General features: G+C 47.3%; 1 protein-coding gene across 4 annotated transcripts in view; it reads left to right on the top strand.

Annotated features, from left to right (window-relative positions):
- IARS1 (isoleucyl-tRNA synthetase 1) overlaps positions 1–12,686 on the top strand; it is a 59,611-nt gene extending 46,925 nt beyond the window's left edge. For all 4 annotated transcript variants that reach the window (XM_028093043.2, XM_028093045.2, XM_088019117.1 and 1 more), the window contains 7 exons: positions 398–493; positions 1,365–1,541; positions 2,395–2,500; positions 4,432–4,557; positions 6,002–6,145; positions 6,750–6,902; positions 12,178–12,686. In XM_028093043.2, the coding sequence (XP_027948844.1) occupies positions 398–493; positions 1,365–1,541; positions 2,395–2,500; positions 4,432–4,557; positions 6,002–6,145; positions 6,750–6,902; positions 12,178–12,260 (885 nt within the window). In that variant the 3' untranslated portion in view covers positions 12,261–12,686. The remainder of the gene's footprint in view (positions 1–397; positions 494–1,364; positions 1,542–2,394; positions 2,501–4,431; positions 4,558–6,001; positions 6,146–6,749; positions 6,903–12,177) is intronic.
- Positions 12,687–17,346: the final 4,660 nt, after the last annotated feature.

Below are 17,346 nucleotides of genomic sequence, written 5' to 3'. Positions count from 1 at the left end.
TAAGGGCTGAAAGGGCTCCTGGCTGAAGAAAACGGGGCGCTGCTCTGGGGCCCTCGCGGGCTCATCGGCGGTGTGAAGGGCTCTGGGGCCCCGACCCCACTTCCCGCAAGGGCAGTGACTGCCTGTCACAGACAAAGAGCAGTTACACGGGAGACTCACCGGTCCTAATCCTGGGAGTGGTCCCCACGGAAGAAAAGGCGCTGGACCTGTCCCAGTGGAAGGAATAGCTCCTTACAAAGAAGCACCCAAACCATAATGAAACTAGCTTAATTTCATCTCCTTTGCTCAGAATAATTAGTGCTACATGACAGACTTTAACTTAAATGCAGTTGTGCCGAGTTTGAGGTAACTGTTGCTCCTTGTGTGATCGTCGTGCTGTGCACTCTTCATCCTACAGGTTTTGGTTCTCTTAGATGTCACCCCCGACCAGTCAATGGTGGATGAAGGAGTGGCTCGGGAGGTCATCAATCGCATCCAGAAACTTCGCAAAAAGGTCAGTTTGTCACATTAAGAACAAGCTAACTGTTCTGTGTTCTTTTTGTTTGTTTGGTTTTATGGGTGTTGGGTAGGACAGGAGAGGCAGGTAATATAAACCATTGTAATTGAGTAATGGTTTACGGTCTGTTCACATTGTGCTCTGCAGGAAAAGTAGGCCTCCTTCCACTCCCTACCCATTTGTTCCAAGCTGGACTTGGCTCTTTGGTTTCTCTGACCAGGAGCTTTCAGCCAACCTGTCCGCCTCTTCCAGTTCCCCAGGGTTTCCACAGAATCATCTTCTGGATAGATAGCCCTCCTTACTGGCACAGGTCATCAGAGAGGACAGTGGCTGTCTAAGGAAGGGCTCCTAGCTCAGGGAGACTTTGTTGGATCTGGACAGAGGGGTGGTTCTTCCTCACTGGGGAGCTGGGAGCCAGGGCAGGGGCACAAGCCTATTGCCTGCCCCACCAGGTGAGAGAGCCAGGAGCTCCCATCCCTCAACCCTGAGGAGGGACTTCCCCACCTCCCACCAAAGCACGGGCTCCCCCACCCAAGGAAGGTCTCCCATCCCCGGCTCAGAGGAGAGGCTCCCTCACACTGACCAGAGCGGGGGCTCCCACCCTCCCTCCTCAGGCCAGGTGTCTGAGACCTGTAGTTCTGGGTCTCAGGAGTCCACTTTTAGCAGGTAATGGAATGCTTGTGAACTCTACCTCAGAGTTTTGTGAGTGGGTTTTTGCTCAGTCACTCCTTTGTTTCAGAGGAGGATTGGGCAGGAGCCTGTATGCTCCCATAATGATTCAGCATAGGACATCAGCCCTGTTCAACATCACCATACATTTTGATTAACAAATGTGCTTCCTTTTTAAATTTTCTGTATGTGCTTTCAGTGCAATCTGGTTCCAACTGATGAAATAACAGTTTATTATAAAGCAAAGTCTGAAGGGAAGTATCTGAATAATGTTATCGAAAGCCACACAGAGTTCATATTTGCCACTATAAAGGCTCCCTTGAAACCGTATCCAGTTCCAATGTCAGATAAAGTCCTTATTCAAGAAGAAACGCAGGTGAGTTCTGGGTTTGTTGAACTGCGAAGAGATGTAAGGTTAGATTTTATGTTGTTTGTGGAGTGACCTCTTCATATTCTGCCCCCAGTAGTGACTGGCATAGTCCTCAGTCCTGAAGTACTGGGTGGGTTTGGGGAGGGGGTTGTCCAGAGAGGAGAGGGAGGGAAGGTGGAGCTGTTCTCACAGCAGTTCTCCTGGGAGAGGTAGCCAGGAGGTACGTAATGGTTGCCAGGAGACCAGGGGCTACGTGGGCCTGCTTTTCCTAAAACTAGAGAAGTTAGTGTCGTAGATTCTAGGACTGACTGTTCAAAGCAAACAACGGTTGATTTGAAGAGCAGTTGACGTTTATGGTAGTAGGTTTTCCATAAAATTAGTTTCATTTCTTATTGGCACATTTTAGATGCAACTATGAAAATCTGATACCAGGACATGGAAGATATTGGCCATGATTCAGAAATAGGTCATTTATAATAGGGGAAGGAGTTCCTTTCTGTAGCAGTCACTGACTCTGCCATGTATTCCTTGTCTCATTCCTTCTTTTTCTTTTTTTTTTTTTTCATTCCTCCTTCCTATAGAAGGGATAGATGGTACAAACAGGCAGGGGCTGGATGTCACTGTTAGTCTTTTCAGTGGGGCAAGTTACAAGATGGTTTCATTTTCTGTTCTGCATGTTTTTAAAAGAACAAGGTGAAAAGAGAAACGTGAATAGGAATAGCTTTTGACTGTTTCAGTGATGAGATTGAATATGCTCTCAGAATCATACAGAGCTCTAGGTGTGAGAAGTAGCTGCTATGTTAGTTGGTGACACTGGTCAGTGCCACAGTTACTCAGTCCCACATTCTCATGTTCTTAGTTAAAAGGTTCTGACCTGGAAATTACAATCACCGGAGGATCATCCCTGACTGGTCCTGCTTGTGCATATGTCAATCTTAACATTTGTATAAATGGCAGCGAGCAAGGTAAGAGTAAATTAATCCCATGACTTGTACTTTCCTTTTTAGTTAAACCTATGAATGTCTTTAAGACTATTATAAGAGAATTAATAAAATCCTATAACTTTCTCTTTCTAATTGCCATCAAAATGAATCCACAAAAGTAAATGACTGGACTTGCACTTCCAGGAAGATGAAGTAGACATGCTCTTCCCTGTTCTTCCCACAAAGTACAAGCATACACCTTGGGTGTGATGGGGGAGGGAAAAGGGCTGGCTTTTCCTTTTGCCTCATAGATCCCAGACTTGGAGCTGAAGAAGCCAGCAACCTGGAAATGCCTAATGCAGACAGAAACGCTCCAACAAAATCCTGCTCTCTGTAGGCAGAGAACCAGGAGAGGCGCAGCCTAGCAAGACAGAAAACTTCTAGACAGTATTTGTTCTATTCCAGCCAAACACAACAGAAGAAACTGGCCCCACTAGCAAAGACCAAGTGGGGAGCCTAGACCTTTGTCAGGAGCCCCAGGCCCCTACCACCTTGTGGTATCAGAGAAGCCCACACTGTAAGCTGGGGCTTTCATCCTACCTCGGCAGGTCAGGTCTTGATCTCAGGATTTTGAGTTCAAGCCCCACGTTTGGCTCTCCAGCATGGAGCCTACTTAAAAAAAAAAAGTATCTGACAGAATGTAAAGCAGCCATAATAAAAATGTTCCACAGATCAATTACAAACACAAAAGAAACATGAAAATAGGAAGCCTCAGCTAAGAAGTGGATGTCAAGAATCAAATGAAAATTTTAAAACTGATAAATACAAGACTAGAATACAAAACCCAGTGGGTGGGCACAACGGCAGAATAGAAGAGACAGGAAAGAGTCTGAAATGGAAGGTAGAACAATAGAAATTACCCATTCTGAACAAAAGAGAGTTTTTTTAAAAATCGGAAAAAATGAACAGAGTCTTAAGGATCTATGGGATATTAACAGAAGTTTAATATTCTGTCACTGAATTCTGGCATAAAGAAAAGGAACGACAGGACTGAAAAAGTAATCAGAAATAATGGCTGAAAACTTCCTAAATTTGACAATACATGTACACCTACAGATTCAAGAAGCTGAGAGAACCCCATACCTGATAAACCCAAAAACTCAATTCACATTGAGACATGGCGTAGTCAGACTTCTGAAAGCTGAAGACAAAGAAGACATCCTGAAAGCAGCAAGAGAGTATGCTTCCCTAACCTACAGGGGAGAACAATTGGAACAGTATTGGATTTCTTGTCAGAAACTTTGGAGGCCAGAAGGCAGAATGCTACAAGAGGAGTACTGTCGACCCCAAAACTCTGTATCAAGCAAAATATCTTTCATGGTGAAGAGAAAATCAAGACATCCCTAAATGAAGGGAGACTAAAAGAGTTCATTGCTAGCATGACTAATTCTAAAAGAATAGGTAGAGGAAATTCTTAAAACAAAGAAAATGACAAAAGGAGAAACGTAAGGACATCAGGACAGAAGAAACAACAAAAGAGTCAAAATATAGGTAAATTCAATGGACTGTCCTCGAGTTTTCTAAATTATTTGATGGTTGTAACAAAAACTATAACATCTCAGTGTATATGCAAGAAATATTTAAGGAAATTGAAGTAGAGGGGCAGCTGAGTTGCTCAGTTAAAGCGGCTACCTTTGGCTCCGGTCATGGTCCCAGGGTCCTGGGATCGAGAAGGAGAGCAGGAAGCCTGCTTCTCCCTCTCCCGCTCCCCCTGCTTGTGTTCCCTCTCTTGCTGTGTCTCTCTGTCAAATAAATAAAATCTTTAAAATAAATAAATAAAAAAGATCCAGTTAGACAGTGGGGAAAAGACATGAGCCGACGTTGACCAGAGGGAACATACAAGTGGTGTGTTTTCCTGGATTTTTCTTTAACTTCTTTTTCCTTCAGTTTCATTTATATTTGTGGTTCTTTAGGTGGAGTATTGCTTCTGGAAAATCCAAAAGGCGATAACAGGTTGGACCTTTTAAAGCTGAAAAGTGTTATTACTAGTATTTTTGGTGTGAAAAATACCGAGCTGGCTGTCCTCCATGGTGCCACAGGTATGTAAAAAGTCAGGAGCTGTCCTCTGACACGAAGTGGGTCGTTTGGTATTGGTTCTGCTCCACAGCCATGCCTTCCTCCTGCGTCTGGATTGGTCCAGCCCTCAGCAGCCCTGCCACAGTGTCTCTGTGCCCCTGATGGGATGGTGACAGCATCTGACACCGTGAACCTGCCCTCATCCCTGCCCAGACGGACAGCGTCTTTGTGCCCCTGAGGAGATGGAGCCTCCCGTCCTGCCTACTCCCTGTTGGCCACGGGCCGGGGTCCAGGCCTCAGAGACGCCCTACTGTGCTTTGAGTTTAGTAAGCATAGTGTCTGTGTCTTACTAGACCCAGATCCTCAGTAAGACGAGCTTAAATGAAGAGAGAGACATGTTAAAGTCCTTCCCCTGCATACTATCAAACGTGACCTTTGGAGATAGGGTTGTTGCCAGTGTGATTAGATAAGAGGGGTGTTCCCAGGACCGCATAGGGACACAGCCATGTGATGACACAAGCAGAGCTGGAATTGGGGAACTGCAAGCAGACGTCTGGGAGCCTCCAGGAGCTAGGAAGAGGACGAGGAGAGCCACCCTGCAGGCTTCCGAGGGGGCAGGGCCCACGCAACACCCTGATTTTGACATCTCACCTCCAGGACCAGAGCCAGTAGGTTTCTGTTGCTCTAAGCACCGCGTTTGTGATTCTTAACGGCAGCCATGTAAGATGAGTACACCCTCTTTAATAAGAATCTGGATGCTCATTTTCAGGAAATTCTAAATAGCCTGAAAGAAGAGATGTAATTGGCCAACAAACACAGGCAAGCTGCCGGGCTGTGACGGAGGAGCCGCCAGATGGGCAGAGACTAGGGCAGGCTTGTGGTGTCAGATGCCATCACCCTTTGTGACCTGGCCCAGAGGAGTTCTGGGGAGGCACAGGTGTGGGTCCAGAGTGGAGGTCCTACAGCCCCTATTCCCCGGGGACCTGTCCCAGCTATGGTTGCGACCCTAATCAGTGTTCAGTTTTAGGTCAACGAGATCTGCATGTGTTCCCTGTGTCTTGCTATTTTTAACATGTGTTCCTGAGTCAAATGATCTGTTTTCTTCTATAATTATCATGTTTTAATATAAGGCTTGTTTTCACAGCTAAGTTTAGTGTTCTGACGTAGGAGATTTTAAGAGAATCTATAATATCAGGGAAAATACTAAAAAAACAATTTGCCATGTATTTTTGTTATTACTATCATGCGATTTGTTTTGCAACATTCACATCTGCTATTTGCATGTCATTTAAGCCTCATTTTATGGAGTAGGCGATGTGCATTGATAAAGAGAAATTAAGTGGAAAGCATCACTGCAAAGATAAAGGATAGTTTAATAATTAAGGAGGAACAAGTGAATAACTTCAGCTCTGCACTATATACCCTGAAAGAGTGATTTGTCGTTGCTGTTTTTGTTGTTATTTCTAGAAATACGAAACCAGACTGACTTACTGAGTCTTAGTGGGAAAACACTTCGAGTGGGAGCGGGTTCTGCCCCCGCTGTGTTGGACGGCCCCAGCACTGCGCTCTGCCGCTACATCAACCTGCAGCTCCTGAACGCAGGCCCGCAAGGTACACCTCCCCTGGCCACAAGCCCTGCACCGGCGGCCAGCGGCTTGTGGGGGGCTGGCGGCAGGGTTTCCTTTCACGGTCTGCCTTGGATGCGGTGCGTTAAGGTGTACGCTCCCATCTGCCCTGGGGAGCACACGCAGGCTTGCTTCTCTTGGTGTGTTTATGTGGAAACACCCTCCAGCGGCGGAGTCAGGAGATGGGGTAAACTGGCACATAAGCATTACTGTTAAATGAAGTGGAACTAAGTGCCGAGCCACTTAAATGTTTTTTGCCTTATTTTTTTTCCTGGAAAGTGTTTTGAAATCTGTTGTACACATCTATGCCGCAGTTAGCAGACTAGATGGATGTTTATTTTTCCTTGATATATTGGGCCCTCACTGTGCACAGCATGTGTTTACGGAGTATCTCTTCCCCAGCTGCGGGCCTTTATACCTGTTGGGATTTCCATTTTCCCTGCCCTTTCCCCTCTGCAGACTGGATGCCCAGCTCTCTGGGTCCTGCTGGTTCTTGGAGCCTCCATTCTGCTGAGGAGCCGGCGGCCAGTGGGGGGGCAGAGAGGGAGGTGTGCTCTCAGGACCTGACCCAGCGCTGGTCTCTTCTGCAGAGTGTGTGAAGGGAACGGTGGGCACGCTCCTGCTGGAAAACCCACCTGGGGAGAATGGACTCACCCACCAGGGCCTTCTGTATGAGGCAGCCAAGGTGTTTGGCCTTCGCAGCAGGAAGCTCAAGCTGTTTCTGAATGAGACTCAGACACACGGTGAGGTGACAGATTGTGTTACATCTGCTTCATTTCTGGTTTTCTGGTGTCTTTTTTTTTTTCCTCTTTCTCCAGAAATTTGCCATACTAGAGTGTTAAGTTAATTAAAAGGATGATTGCTTTTCGCTTTTGAAAATAACCTTAAAATTATATTGGTAAGCAATTAGAAACACATGCTTCTAGATAAATTAGCATCGTTTGCTGATTCTAAGATCATTCTCTTCCCCAAGGATCGAACGATGACAATACTGTAAAACAGCAGCTCGTTGGGAAGCTTGTAACTGACGTTGTGCTGCCTCCACCGCGTGCAGGGCATGCCTGCAGGCTTTTTCTCACCGAGCACCCAAGAACGGAGAGCCCTGTCACTTGGGAAGGGGACGGCGGCGGCCCCTGGCAGGGCTGGTGTGCCTCTCCCCAAACCCACTCTGGTCTCAGCGTCCCAGAGTTGCCAGCCCCCTCATCAGCCTGTTCTCTTCCTTCATCCCTGTCACACGCCAGGGTGCTCCCCATCGCGTGGCTGCTGCTGGAGCCCTTTCTCCAAACAGCTTCTGTGTGTGTGGCCATCCCTCCTGTCACCGTAACTCAAACGTGTTTATTCATTCAGCCTTGCAGCCTGGGTCTGCTGGACGTTCTGAGGCGATCTGGCAGCTCAGTGCTGGTGGAAAAGTGCCCAGAGTTATGTCTTGTCTTTGGTTCTCTGCAGTTTGAATGTGCTATGCCCTGGTATACGTGTTTTGGTAAAAGAGCTTTTTCATTCCCTCTCAGAGCGCCCACCTCTGTGCACACACTGCCCGTCAGTCCCCAAGTGCGTCTCCTTCACCCGCTAGAACCTTGGTGGGTGAACCCTGGTGATTCATCCCTGCCGCTTTGCTGCGTCTGCGCCTAGTGTGAAGATCGCTGTGTCTCACCCTACAGTGGTTCTGTTGCCTTTCAGAATGCCTTGTAGCTTTTTGTTGACAGTCTGACATGAGGTATTGGGGCACATGACCTGAGGTGAAAAGTTGGGGTGAGGCTGTATGTCTGTCTGGCATCAGAGGTGTCCATGCTTCTGCGTCTTCCTTCCGGCTCTAACCCTGTTGTTGTCCTGTAGGAGCCCACAGGGGATGGGACTTGTTCTGTAGCTTTGTGGTTAATGCTCAGTCTCCAGGGACCCTGTGTCCCTAGGCCATGATCCCAGCTTCTCTGTTTCTTCCTCTAGTGAGAGAGGGCCTGGCAGGGCTGGACCCGGTACATCCCTTCCTCCAGGCTGGTTAGGCCCTGGTTTAAAAAAAAAAAAAAAAAGGTATTTACTAATGAGGAAGGACTTGTGCCATTTTGCTGGGATTTTTGTTCTGGAAGTCTTACACCTGTTTTCTCCTTCGTGTCCTCCAAAATTGCCTCCTCCTCGGGTGGTGTCCAGTTGATTTTTTTTTTTTTTTTTTGGTAGGTGCACTATCTCAATTCCCTTCTCACTTCCTTTTGTGTATTTCTCTTTTGCTATTTTCCTAGTGTTTACCACAGGGATTACAGTTAACATCCTAAATTAACAACGGTCTGGTTTGAATCAGTACCAATTTGACTTTAGTTTCAAAAACTCTGCCCGTTTGTATTCTTGTCAGAAACTGCTTCGTGTGCCCCAAGACATAAATTTTTAATTGTGCTTTATGTATTTGTCTTTTAAATCATCTAGAAAACAGAAAATAGAGCTATAAACCAGACATGGGGCATCAGGCTGCAGTTACCATCAGCGTCCTTGCGTCCCAGCCCAAGGCCCTCCGGCGGTTGCTGGACAGCCGGTGCTTTTGTGTATTTGGGATGTCTTCACTGCCCCTCAACTCGGCCCTCATCAGCCAGATTTGGCCAGAAAAGCTCTTATTTCTTTCAGAATTGAAAGCTTGGGGTCTTCTTGGGACTTTTCTGTGTGTGCATCCTGCCCTGGGCATGCTTGCAGCTTTCTGAATCGCGCCGTCCTCAACTTTCCCCCCAGACTGTAAGCCCTCTGTCACATGATGCATCTGTGACCTTCTGCCACCAGCAGCTGTGGGCTTTTTGTTTGCCTGACAGTATTTCCCAGCGACGCCTGCGATTTCCCTCCCTGGGTGAGTTCCAGGTTCGGCAAAACAGAGACAGGCCTCTCTGTTTTGGCCCCCCAGGTGGCCCCCAGTTGGGTTAGGACACACACGGTGCCTTTGCTCTATTCCTCCTGGGACCACGGGGTCCTCGGGCTGGGAGGGCTGGGCAGCCAAGCCCAAGTGGGACAACCACAGACCTTCCTACCACAAGTTGCCTTTTTCTTGATGTGGCATGTGCGTGGTTTCTGTGAACCTTTGGTTGTTTCTAGAATCCTGACGACAGCAGTTGGTGGTGTTTCTGTTGAAACCCCGTGTAGAGGAGCATCTCAGTTGTTGTTTGGGGATGCTGTCAACCCAAGCCCATTTCAACTCAGTGACTTGGGGCCACAGAGAATGTTTGGACAGCACGAGGGCCAGAGCCTCCTGGGGCTGTGTCCTGTCTGTCCCTGACCCACACAGCAAGGCTGAGTGAGGCAGGTTCTCCATAGGGTTTGCTGAGGCTGGCCAGACAGATTGCCATAAGCCGGGGCTATGAAACCACCAAGTATCTTCTCGGTTCTGGAGGCCAGAGGCCAGGTGTCAGCAGGGCCGCGTCCTCTTTGGAAGCTCCAGGGCAGAATCTGGTCTTCGCCTCTTCCCACTTCTGGTGGTTCCAGGCGTCCTGAACTTGTAACCCCATCACCCCGGCCTCAGCCTCTGTGGTCACAGCCAGTTTCCGGGAAGTAGAACATGGACATATCTTCTGGAAGGCCATGATTCAAACCCACTGCATTCTCTTTAACTGTCTTCTCGGTGGTGAGGGATCCGTTTGAAATGCAGTCTTGCTGTGGGTTCCTTATTCAAGGCCCTAGCGTTTGTGGGGAGGACAGTTCACTGGACTTCCCAGTCTGTAGACCCCAGGGTTTTTCTTATCTCACTTTGATAACCTTTAGTGCTAAAGCTTTAGGCCATCAGGACTGACACAAAACCGAAATGTTCAAGTACATCTTGGGATTCATGATTTTTGACCTAGTGATTTCCCTCATTCTCTTCTCTTGCTCAGCTTTTTGTTTTGTTTTGTTTTCATTTAATGTTACACTTTACAATTCTCTCCTCCGTTGTTAAGACTCAAGCCTCCATTGTACCCGGGTTCCTCTCTAACCAAACACAACTCCGTGCCTCCACTTTGCTGTCAGAGGCTCCCTGTGTCTGCAACCCTCGCTGGCTTAGGGCCCCATCCTCTGTTGAAGTAGCCAGTCCACCTCTACCAGAGTTGTCTCCTGTGTTCCTCCCTTGATGGTGTCCCTGCTCAGAGTCCCCACGGCTCACCATTAGCTAATGCTTCAGAATCATCACTGGACGCACGGGATCCTGCCCGTTTGGGCCCTTGTCTGCCTCCAGTGATGTCCACAGGCTGTCCTCCCATCAGCAGGCTCCTTTCGCTTTGCCTCCGATACACTCGGCTCTTCTGTCTTGTTCTGCATGGGTGGGACTTACCGCCTCTCTTACCCCCGCGGGCGCTGGCCCCGGGGCAGCCAGGCCATGGACATGAAGGGGCAGCGTTGTCTCTGGTTCTGTGCTCGTGCGGGCACCCGGCCGACACTGACCAGGGCACAAGCACGTTTGTGAGATTCTGCCTGTGGCTCACAAAGCAGGCCTTGCCTGTGGTCCCAGTGCGACCTCTCCGTGCCCTGAGACCTCAAAGGTTCAGTGGTCTGATCCCCGAGAAGCCTGGGGCCCTTTGCAGCCCAGTGTCTCTGCCCAGCCTCATTTGCATTGTGTTTCTCCTCTCAATGTTGTCTTTTGTAAAATAGTACTAATTCAGTACATTAGAGGGATCACATAATGGCTTCCTACTTGTTCCACGAGATGCGCAGTATCATCTCCAGGCTCTGTAGTTATCTACAACAGAGGCAGCCTCAGGAGCGATGTCGTGTTCCTGCTGGGACGAGAGCTGTTTGTAGAGAATGTTGGTCCCTCCCTTTGAATTCAGGTCTGCTTGAAGCAAAATGCCTCCCCAGTGGGCAAAGAGCATTTTAAGGTTTTCTTTTCTCTCTTTGGGTGTTTATCTATTCAGTGTGTTTTGAAGACTTTATTTTTTTGAGAGAGAGGGAGAGGGAAAAGCAGACTGCACTGAGCAGGGAGCCCGACTGCGGGCTCGATCCCAGGACCCTGATATCATGACCCAAGCTGAAGGCAGATGCTTAACCCACTGAACCACCCAGGTGCCCTCTATTCAGTGTGTTTTAATCAGTTATATTCGTTTTATACTTTTAGATGTTCAGCGTATTTGTCATTGGCTGTATCAGCTCCCATATTGTCTGACACGAGCCTTCAGTTTTGGTAACTCTCTGTTCTGGCCTCGTAAGATGTTACAGGCTTATCATGCCCTTATACTTCCCCAGACCCAAACACGGTGATTCCTCCTGCCGTAGGGAGTTAAGAGAGACCACGATGGTTCTCTGTGGGCCTAGGAAACACCTGTTTGGGGCGGGGTATGCAGACGTCTGGTCCAGCACACAGGGCTAGTTAGATTGAAGGGCATTCTTCCAGAAGGTCTGCCCAAGACTTCACCCAAACTGTAGGGAGTTAGGCGCCTTTGACAAACTCAGGGAAGAGGCCACACAAGACCACTGTCACTTCTGCCAACTGTTAAGTTCAGTGGGTTTCCCAAAATCACCCTCGGGTTTGATAATTTGCTAGCAGGATTTATAGGACTCACTGGAAACGATTGAACTTAGGTTATAGGAAAAGGTACAGAGGACCAAATCTGGGAGGGGTCCAGACATGGGACTTCCAGTTGCCCTCTCCCAAGGAGTCGTGGGCAGTGTTCCCTCCTTCTGGCCCTGCTGTGTGACAGTAATATGCACAGTGTATTACCAACCTGGGAAGCTCCCCGAGCCTGGGGGGTCCAGAGTTTGCAGTGCAGCTTCATTACATGGGCACAACTGGTTCATTGCCCACCCGGCTGCACTGTGTCGGGTGATACTACGTGACTGAAAGCTTCTGCCCTAAATCATGTGAGTCACCTCATTAGCAGAAACTATGAGGGGTATTCAGGGCCCACCATAAACAAAACACTCCCATCCTTCAGGAAGTCCCAAGGGTCTAGAAGATCCCCTAGGAGATGGGACAAAGACCAGACCCCTTAGGGTAAGGCCAGATCCTATACACAAGCAGTGAACAGTTTTTAAATATTCATACAGAATAGGTAGTACATTTTTTTTTTTATCTTCCCATTCTAGAAATAACGGAAGAAATCCCCATGAAGACTTTGAACATGAAGACTGTGTATGTTTCTGTATTACCGACGACAGCAGACTTCTAACATTCGTCCCCCGTGTGGCAGAGTCGGCCTTCCCCTGGCATGTGCCTGTCCGCCCCCCACACACACACACGGAAGATGTTCCCTTCTGGGGCATGTATGATTTGCTGCTTTGGGTCCACAGTTGAAATGGGGATGATTCCTCAGGTGACTTGGCACCTCACAGTAATAGTTACACATAACCCTGAACTCTCGCGCAGCCACAGGGAGGGCAGGCTACACCTCTGCTCACTTCTGAGCTTGCACAACGTGGAAGTGATTTCAGTGGCAGATTTATATATCATTCTGTGGCCTTTTAAAACTTGTCTGAGATGTTCTGAAGAAATGTGTTAAATATTTCTGCTACCTGGATTTTCCTGGGTAATTTGATGGAATATTTTAAGTTTCAGTAAATTAGAACAATAAATAAATTTTCTCTCAGATAATAAATGTGTTAGAAGTAACTTATTTTCCCATAGTCGAATGAAACTTGAAATGTGTAATCTTTAAAGAACACAAAAACTTCATAGTGACTTTTTTTTTTTAAAGATTTTATTTGACAGAGAGACACAGCGAGAGAGGGAACACAAGCAGGGCATTGGGAGAGGGAGAAGCAGGCTTCCCGCTGAGTGGGGAGCCCGATGCGGGGCTCGATCCCAGGACCCTGCGATCATGACCTGAGCCGAAGGCAGACGCTTAACGACTGAGCCACCCAGGTGCCCCTATGGTGACTTCTTTCTTAAGACAGGGGGCCAAACATCTAATTTCACTTCTTCCCAAAATCCTCTGTGTCAAAGAGGCAGATGCCAAGACAAAATCAGCTGCAGGAGTTTATTGGGGGAAACACAGATGAGGGGTAAAGGGAGGGGGCAGGCCCCTCTGGACAGAGAAGAGGAAGGAGGGAGGGTTGATTAGAAAAAAGCCAGCCTGCAGGGCAGCCTGGGAATGTCCTGGTCAGGCTGGGCTTCCTCGTGGAAAAAGTCCAGAGGTGGGCACACATGAGCTGGCTTCGCCCGCCTGCCTTCGTCAGTCTGTGGCTGGGTGCCGCCGGGGGACAGGGCAGCTGCAGCACAGATGCCTCGGTCGGTCGGTCGAAGGAAGGGCCCTGGCAGGAGGCTGTCCACCAACTATGCTCCTGCGTCAGGATCTCCTGGAGGGGAACGGAATGGTGCGTCTCTGGCTGCTACAATTAATGCATTTCAACTCCACAAAGTTGAAGGGAAAAAAAAAACAGGTGTTGGTCAGGATCAGAGAAATTGGAACGCCTGGGCACTGTTGGTGAGAATGTAAAATCTGGTCGCTGTGGAAAATGGTATGGAGGTTCCTCAAAAAATGAAAAGTGATCTGGCAACCTGGATCTATACCCCAGAGAACTGAAGCCCGGATCTCAAAGAGATTCAGCACACCGAGCCTCACTGCAGTGTTATTATTTATCTAGTATATATATGCACAGTTGACCAGCATTCAGTCTCCAAAGAGAAGGATGCAACTTGGGGACACTGCACCGAGTGAAACAAGCACAGAGAGAGAAGTGTTCCAGGATCCCACGTCTATGAGGTCCCCAGAGGAATCCAGCAACCTCAGCTGCAGCAGGGTGGGGAAGGGGGACTTGTTCAATGGACCAGTTTCTGTTTTGCAAGACTAAGAAGTTCTAGAGGTCTTTTCACAACTGTGAATATAGTTAATGCTACTAAACGGTTCTGTAAAAGTGGTTAAGGTGGTAAATGTTAGGTATCTGTTACCACAATTTTGAGGTATATTTAATGTCAAAGGGACAGAAGCCAGCCTGAGAGAGCTCCCACTGCCCAAAGCTGGAACAATTTGCGCAGAAAAATAATTTCGTATTGGATTAAAATCCAAAGTATAAAATAAATTTCCATGAGTCCATACTGGTATCAATGACTGAGAGAAAAGTAACAAACAACTCTGTAGATACTCCCCATTGAGGTGGTGCACCTAAGTCCCCACTCCTTAGGAGTGGGCGGCGCTTGGTGACCTACTTCGCACGTGACAGAAGTTGGCATCGGCCACCATAGTATACGCTTTTGGTATGATGAGAATGGCTCTACGGTCCCCAGTCTAACCATGAGGAAAATCAGACAAACCCACATTGAGAGACATTCCACACAGGGCCTGACTCCAGACTGTCAAGGTCATCACAAACAAGGAATGTCTGAGAAACTATCACAGACCAGAGGGTTAGAGCTGCAACATGAGGTTTGAAGAACAATTAAGTTCATAACAAGGTCATGGGTCCACAGACTCAATATTGACAATTCTCCCCAACTGATGTATAGATTCAAGGTAATCTCAATCAAAATCCCAGAAGAATATTATGCTAAGTGAAATAGACAAATTCAAATATTACATGATTTCACTCATATGTGGAATTTAAGAAAAAACAAGCAAATGGGGAAAAAAAAAAAGACAAACCAAGAAACAGACTCTTAACTACAGAAAACACACTGTGCCCAGAGGGGAGGGCAGTGGGGGGTGGGGGAAGTAGGTAATGTGCCGGAGTCCAGCTCCAGTAGGAAAGGGTTTCTTGAAGGAAAGGACGGCGTTGGCGAGTGAGGAGACACGGACAGAGGATCAGGTTGTAAGCATCTCCTTCCGAGAGCCGCGGAGCGACTTTATTTATAGCTTACAATGTGTGCACCCTATCTTATCAAAGTACTTATTCCATTTCTCTCTGTTTTCGTCTCCTGTCCTTGTTCCATAGACACCACAGGAGGATCACTCCTCTTAATCCTTTCCCAGAGGCTGTCAGATGATGCCTGCACCCTTTTCCCATCAATCTTACACCATTTGTTCATGTCCTCATCATCAACTCCAGTATAAGGAATGGGAGGAGTAGGGGTAAGGAAGTTAATCCTGTTCCAGGGCTTGCCTCGAGGGGCGTACCAGAGGTGGCCTATTTGCATGCAACATAGGGAGGTCCCTGTACTGTGGGAACGACAATGAGATGCCCTTCTCTTAGAACCCTGGTGCTTCTGAGGTGCCTGAGGAATCTCATCAATAGGAATTTTTACTGGGCCTGGATCCAACAGCTCCCTTACAGATCGGAGGGCATTGGGTATTTTTACTTCTTGGCCCATCGTCAGCCTTTCTGGAATCAGTTTCATTATGACTGCTTGCATAGGCATAACTAAATTTATAAATCATTTTATCATGAAACCCCAGAAAAAATCCCATGATTATAAAGATTGCCGCAAATAAAATGAAAGGAAGTAGCAGGAGCCAGCTTTGGAGTCTCCTGATTTTCAGGATTGTCCCTCATAGTTGGACTTTGTCAAACAGCATGAATAGCTTGGCTCGTGCCAGTAATGGGGATGAAGGAGTGCACCTTCGTGATGAGCAGCACCAAGTGATATATGGAAGTGATGAATCAGAATATTGTACACCTGAAACTAATATTACACTGTATGTTAACTACTGGAATTTAAAATAAGTTTTTTTTAATCCCAGCAGGATTTTTTTCATAGACGTTAACAGGCTAATTTAAAAATTATATGGATGGGGTGCTTGGGTGGCTCAGTCGGTTGAGCGTCTGCTTTCAGCTCAGGTCATGATCTCAGGGTCCTGGGATTGAGCTCCACGTGGAGCTCCCTACTCAGCAGGAAGTCTGCTTCTCCCTCTCCCTCTGTGCTCTCTCTCTCTCGTAAAGAAATAAAATCTTAAGAAAAAAATAAAAATAATATGGAAACGCAAAGGATTTAAAAGCCAAATAAACTTTCAGAGAGAACTAAAAAGTTGGAGGACTTAATCTGATTACAAGACTTCTAAAACTATAATAATTAAGGCTATGGAATTGGCGTAAAGGTAATAAACAGATCATTAGAACAGAGGAGAGAATCCAGAAACAGACCTACATATATATTTTCAATTGATTTTTTTTTTTAAATGATGCCGAAGACGTCAATGGGAAAAGGATAATCTTTTCCCCAAAATGGTATTGGAACAAGTAGATGGTAATAGACATTTACACAGAACTTCAATCTGTATCTCTCCATATGCAAAATTTAAGTTAAAATATAACAGATACATGGATTTTACCACAGTAAATATATGTTAACAGAGAACTAAATGTAACAGCTAAAATTGACCCATTTTCTGTAAGGAAACAGGAGAAAATCCTGGTGACTGTGGGGTAAGTAGAATACCTCCCCAAAGATACCTACACCTTAATCCCTGGAACCTGCAAATATAGTAGATGCTAAGGAAACTTTGCAGATGTAATTAAGGTTATAGGCTTTACGATTAAAGAGATTATCCTGATTTCAGAGGTGAGGGGGGGCAAGCTAATCACAGGAGCCTTTAAAAGCAGAGAATTTCGCTGGAGGCCAGAGAAATTGGCAGAAGGGGATAAGAGATTCCAAGCAAGGATTTGCTGTGCGTTTGTTGGCTGTCTGAGGTGGGGGCCCAGTGCGAGATGGGCAAGGCCTCTAGGGGCTTCGTTCGCCCCAGATGGCAGCCCCCAAGGAAACGGGCCACAGTCTTACAGCAGGAAGGAGCCGCAACTGGCCAGTACTCTGGCCAGCCTTAGAAATGGTTCTTCCTGGGGACTCTGCCTCCTAAGAGCCGAGCTAGTGGACACCTCAGTCTGGGCCCTTCTGAGACTCAGCTAAGGAATCGTCCAAGCACATCAGACATCAGCTGCCAAGTAGTAAGCTCGTGTCGTCCTAGGCTGCTTAGTTTGTGACAATTTATTACAGTGGCAATAGGAGACTAATACACAGTGGTCGAGGCAAATATTTCTCAAATAGGTCTCAGAAAGCACAAGCTGGGGTGCCTGGGTGGATCAGTCGGTTAAGCGTTCAGCTCTTGATTTCGGCTCAGGTCATGATCTCAGGGTCACGTTGGGCTCCCTGCTCAGCAAGGAGTCTGCTTGAGATTCTCTGTCTCCCTCTGTCTCTTCCCCTCCCCTGCTTGCTCTCTCTCAAATATAGATAAAATCTTTAAAAAACACACACACACAAGCTACACAAGAAAATATAAATAAATCAGGCTTGAAAATTAAAGACTTTGGGGCGCCTGGATGGCTCAGGCGTTAGGCATCTGCCTTCAGCTCAGGTCATGATCCCAGGGTCCTGGGGCTGAGCCCTGCATT

Source organism: Eumetopias jubatus, unplaced genomic scaffold (assembly GCF_037043125.1).
Source record: "Eumetopias jubatus isolate StellerSeaLion01/CBP00866 unplaced genomic scaffold, mEumJub1_p1.0 scaffold_15, whole genome shotgun sequence".
Lineage (NCBI taxonomy): Eukaryota > Metazoa > Chordata > Mammalia > Carnivora > Otariidae > Eumetopias > Eumetopias jubatus.
Note: the sequence above shows the minus strand (reverse complement) of the source record. Positions and strands in the feature narration are given on the sequence as shown.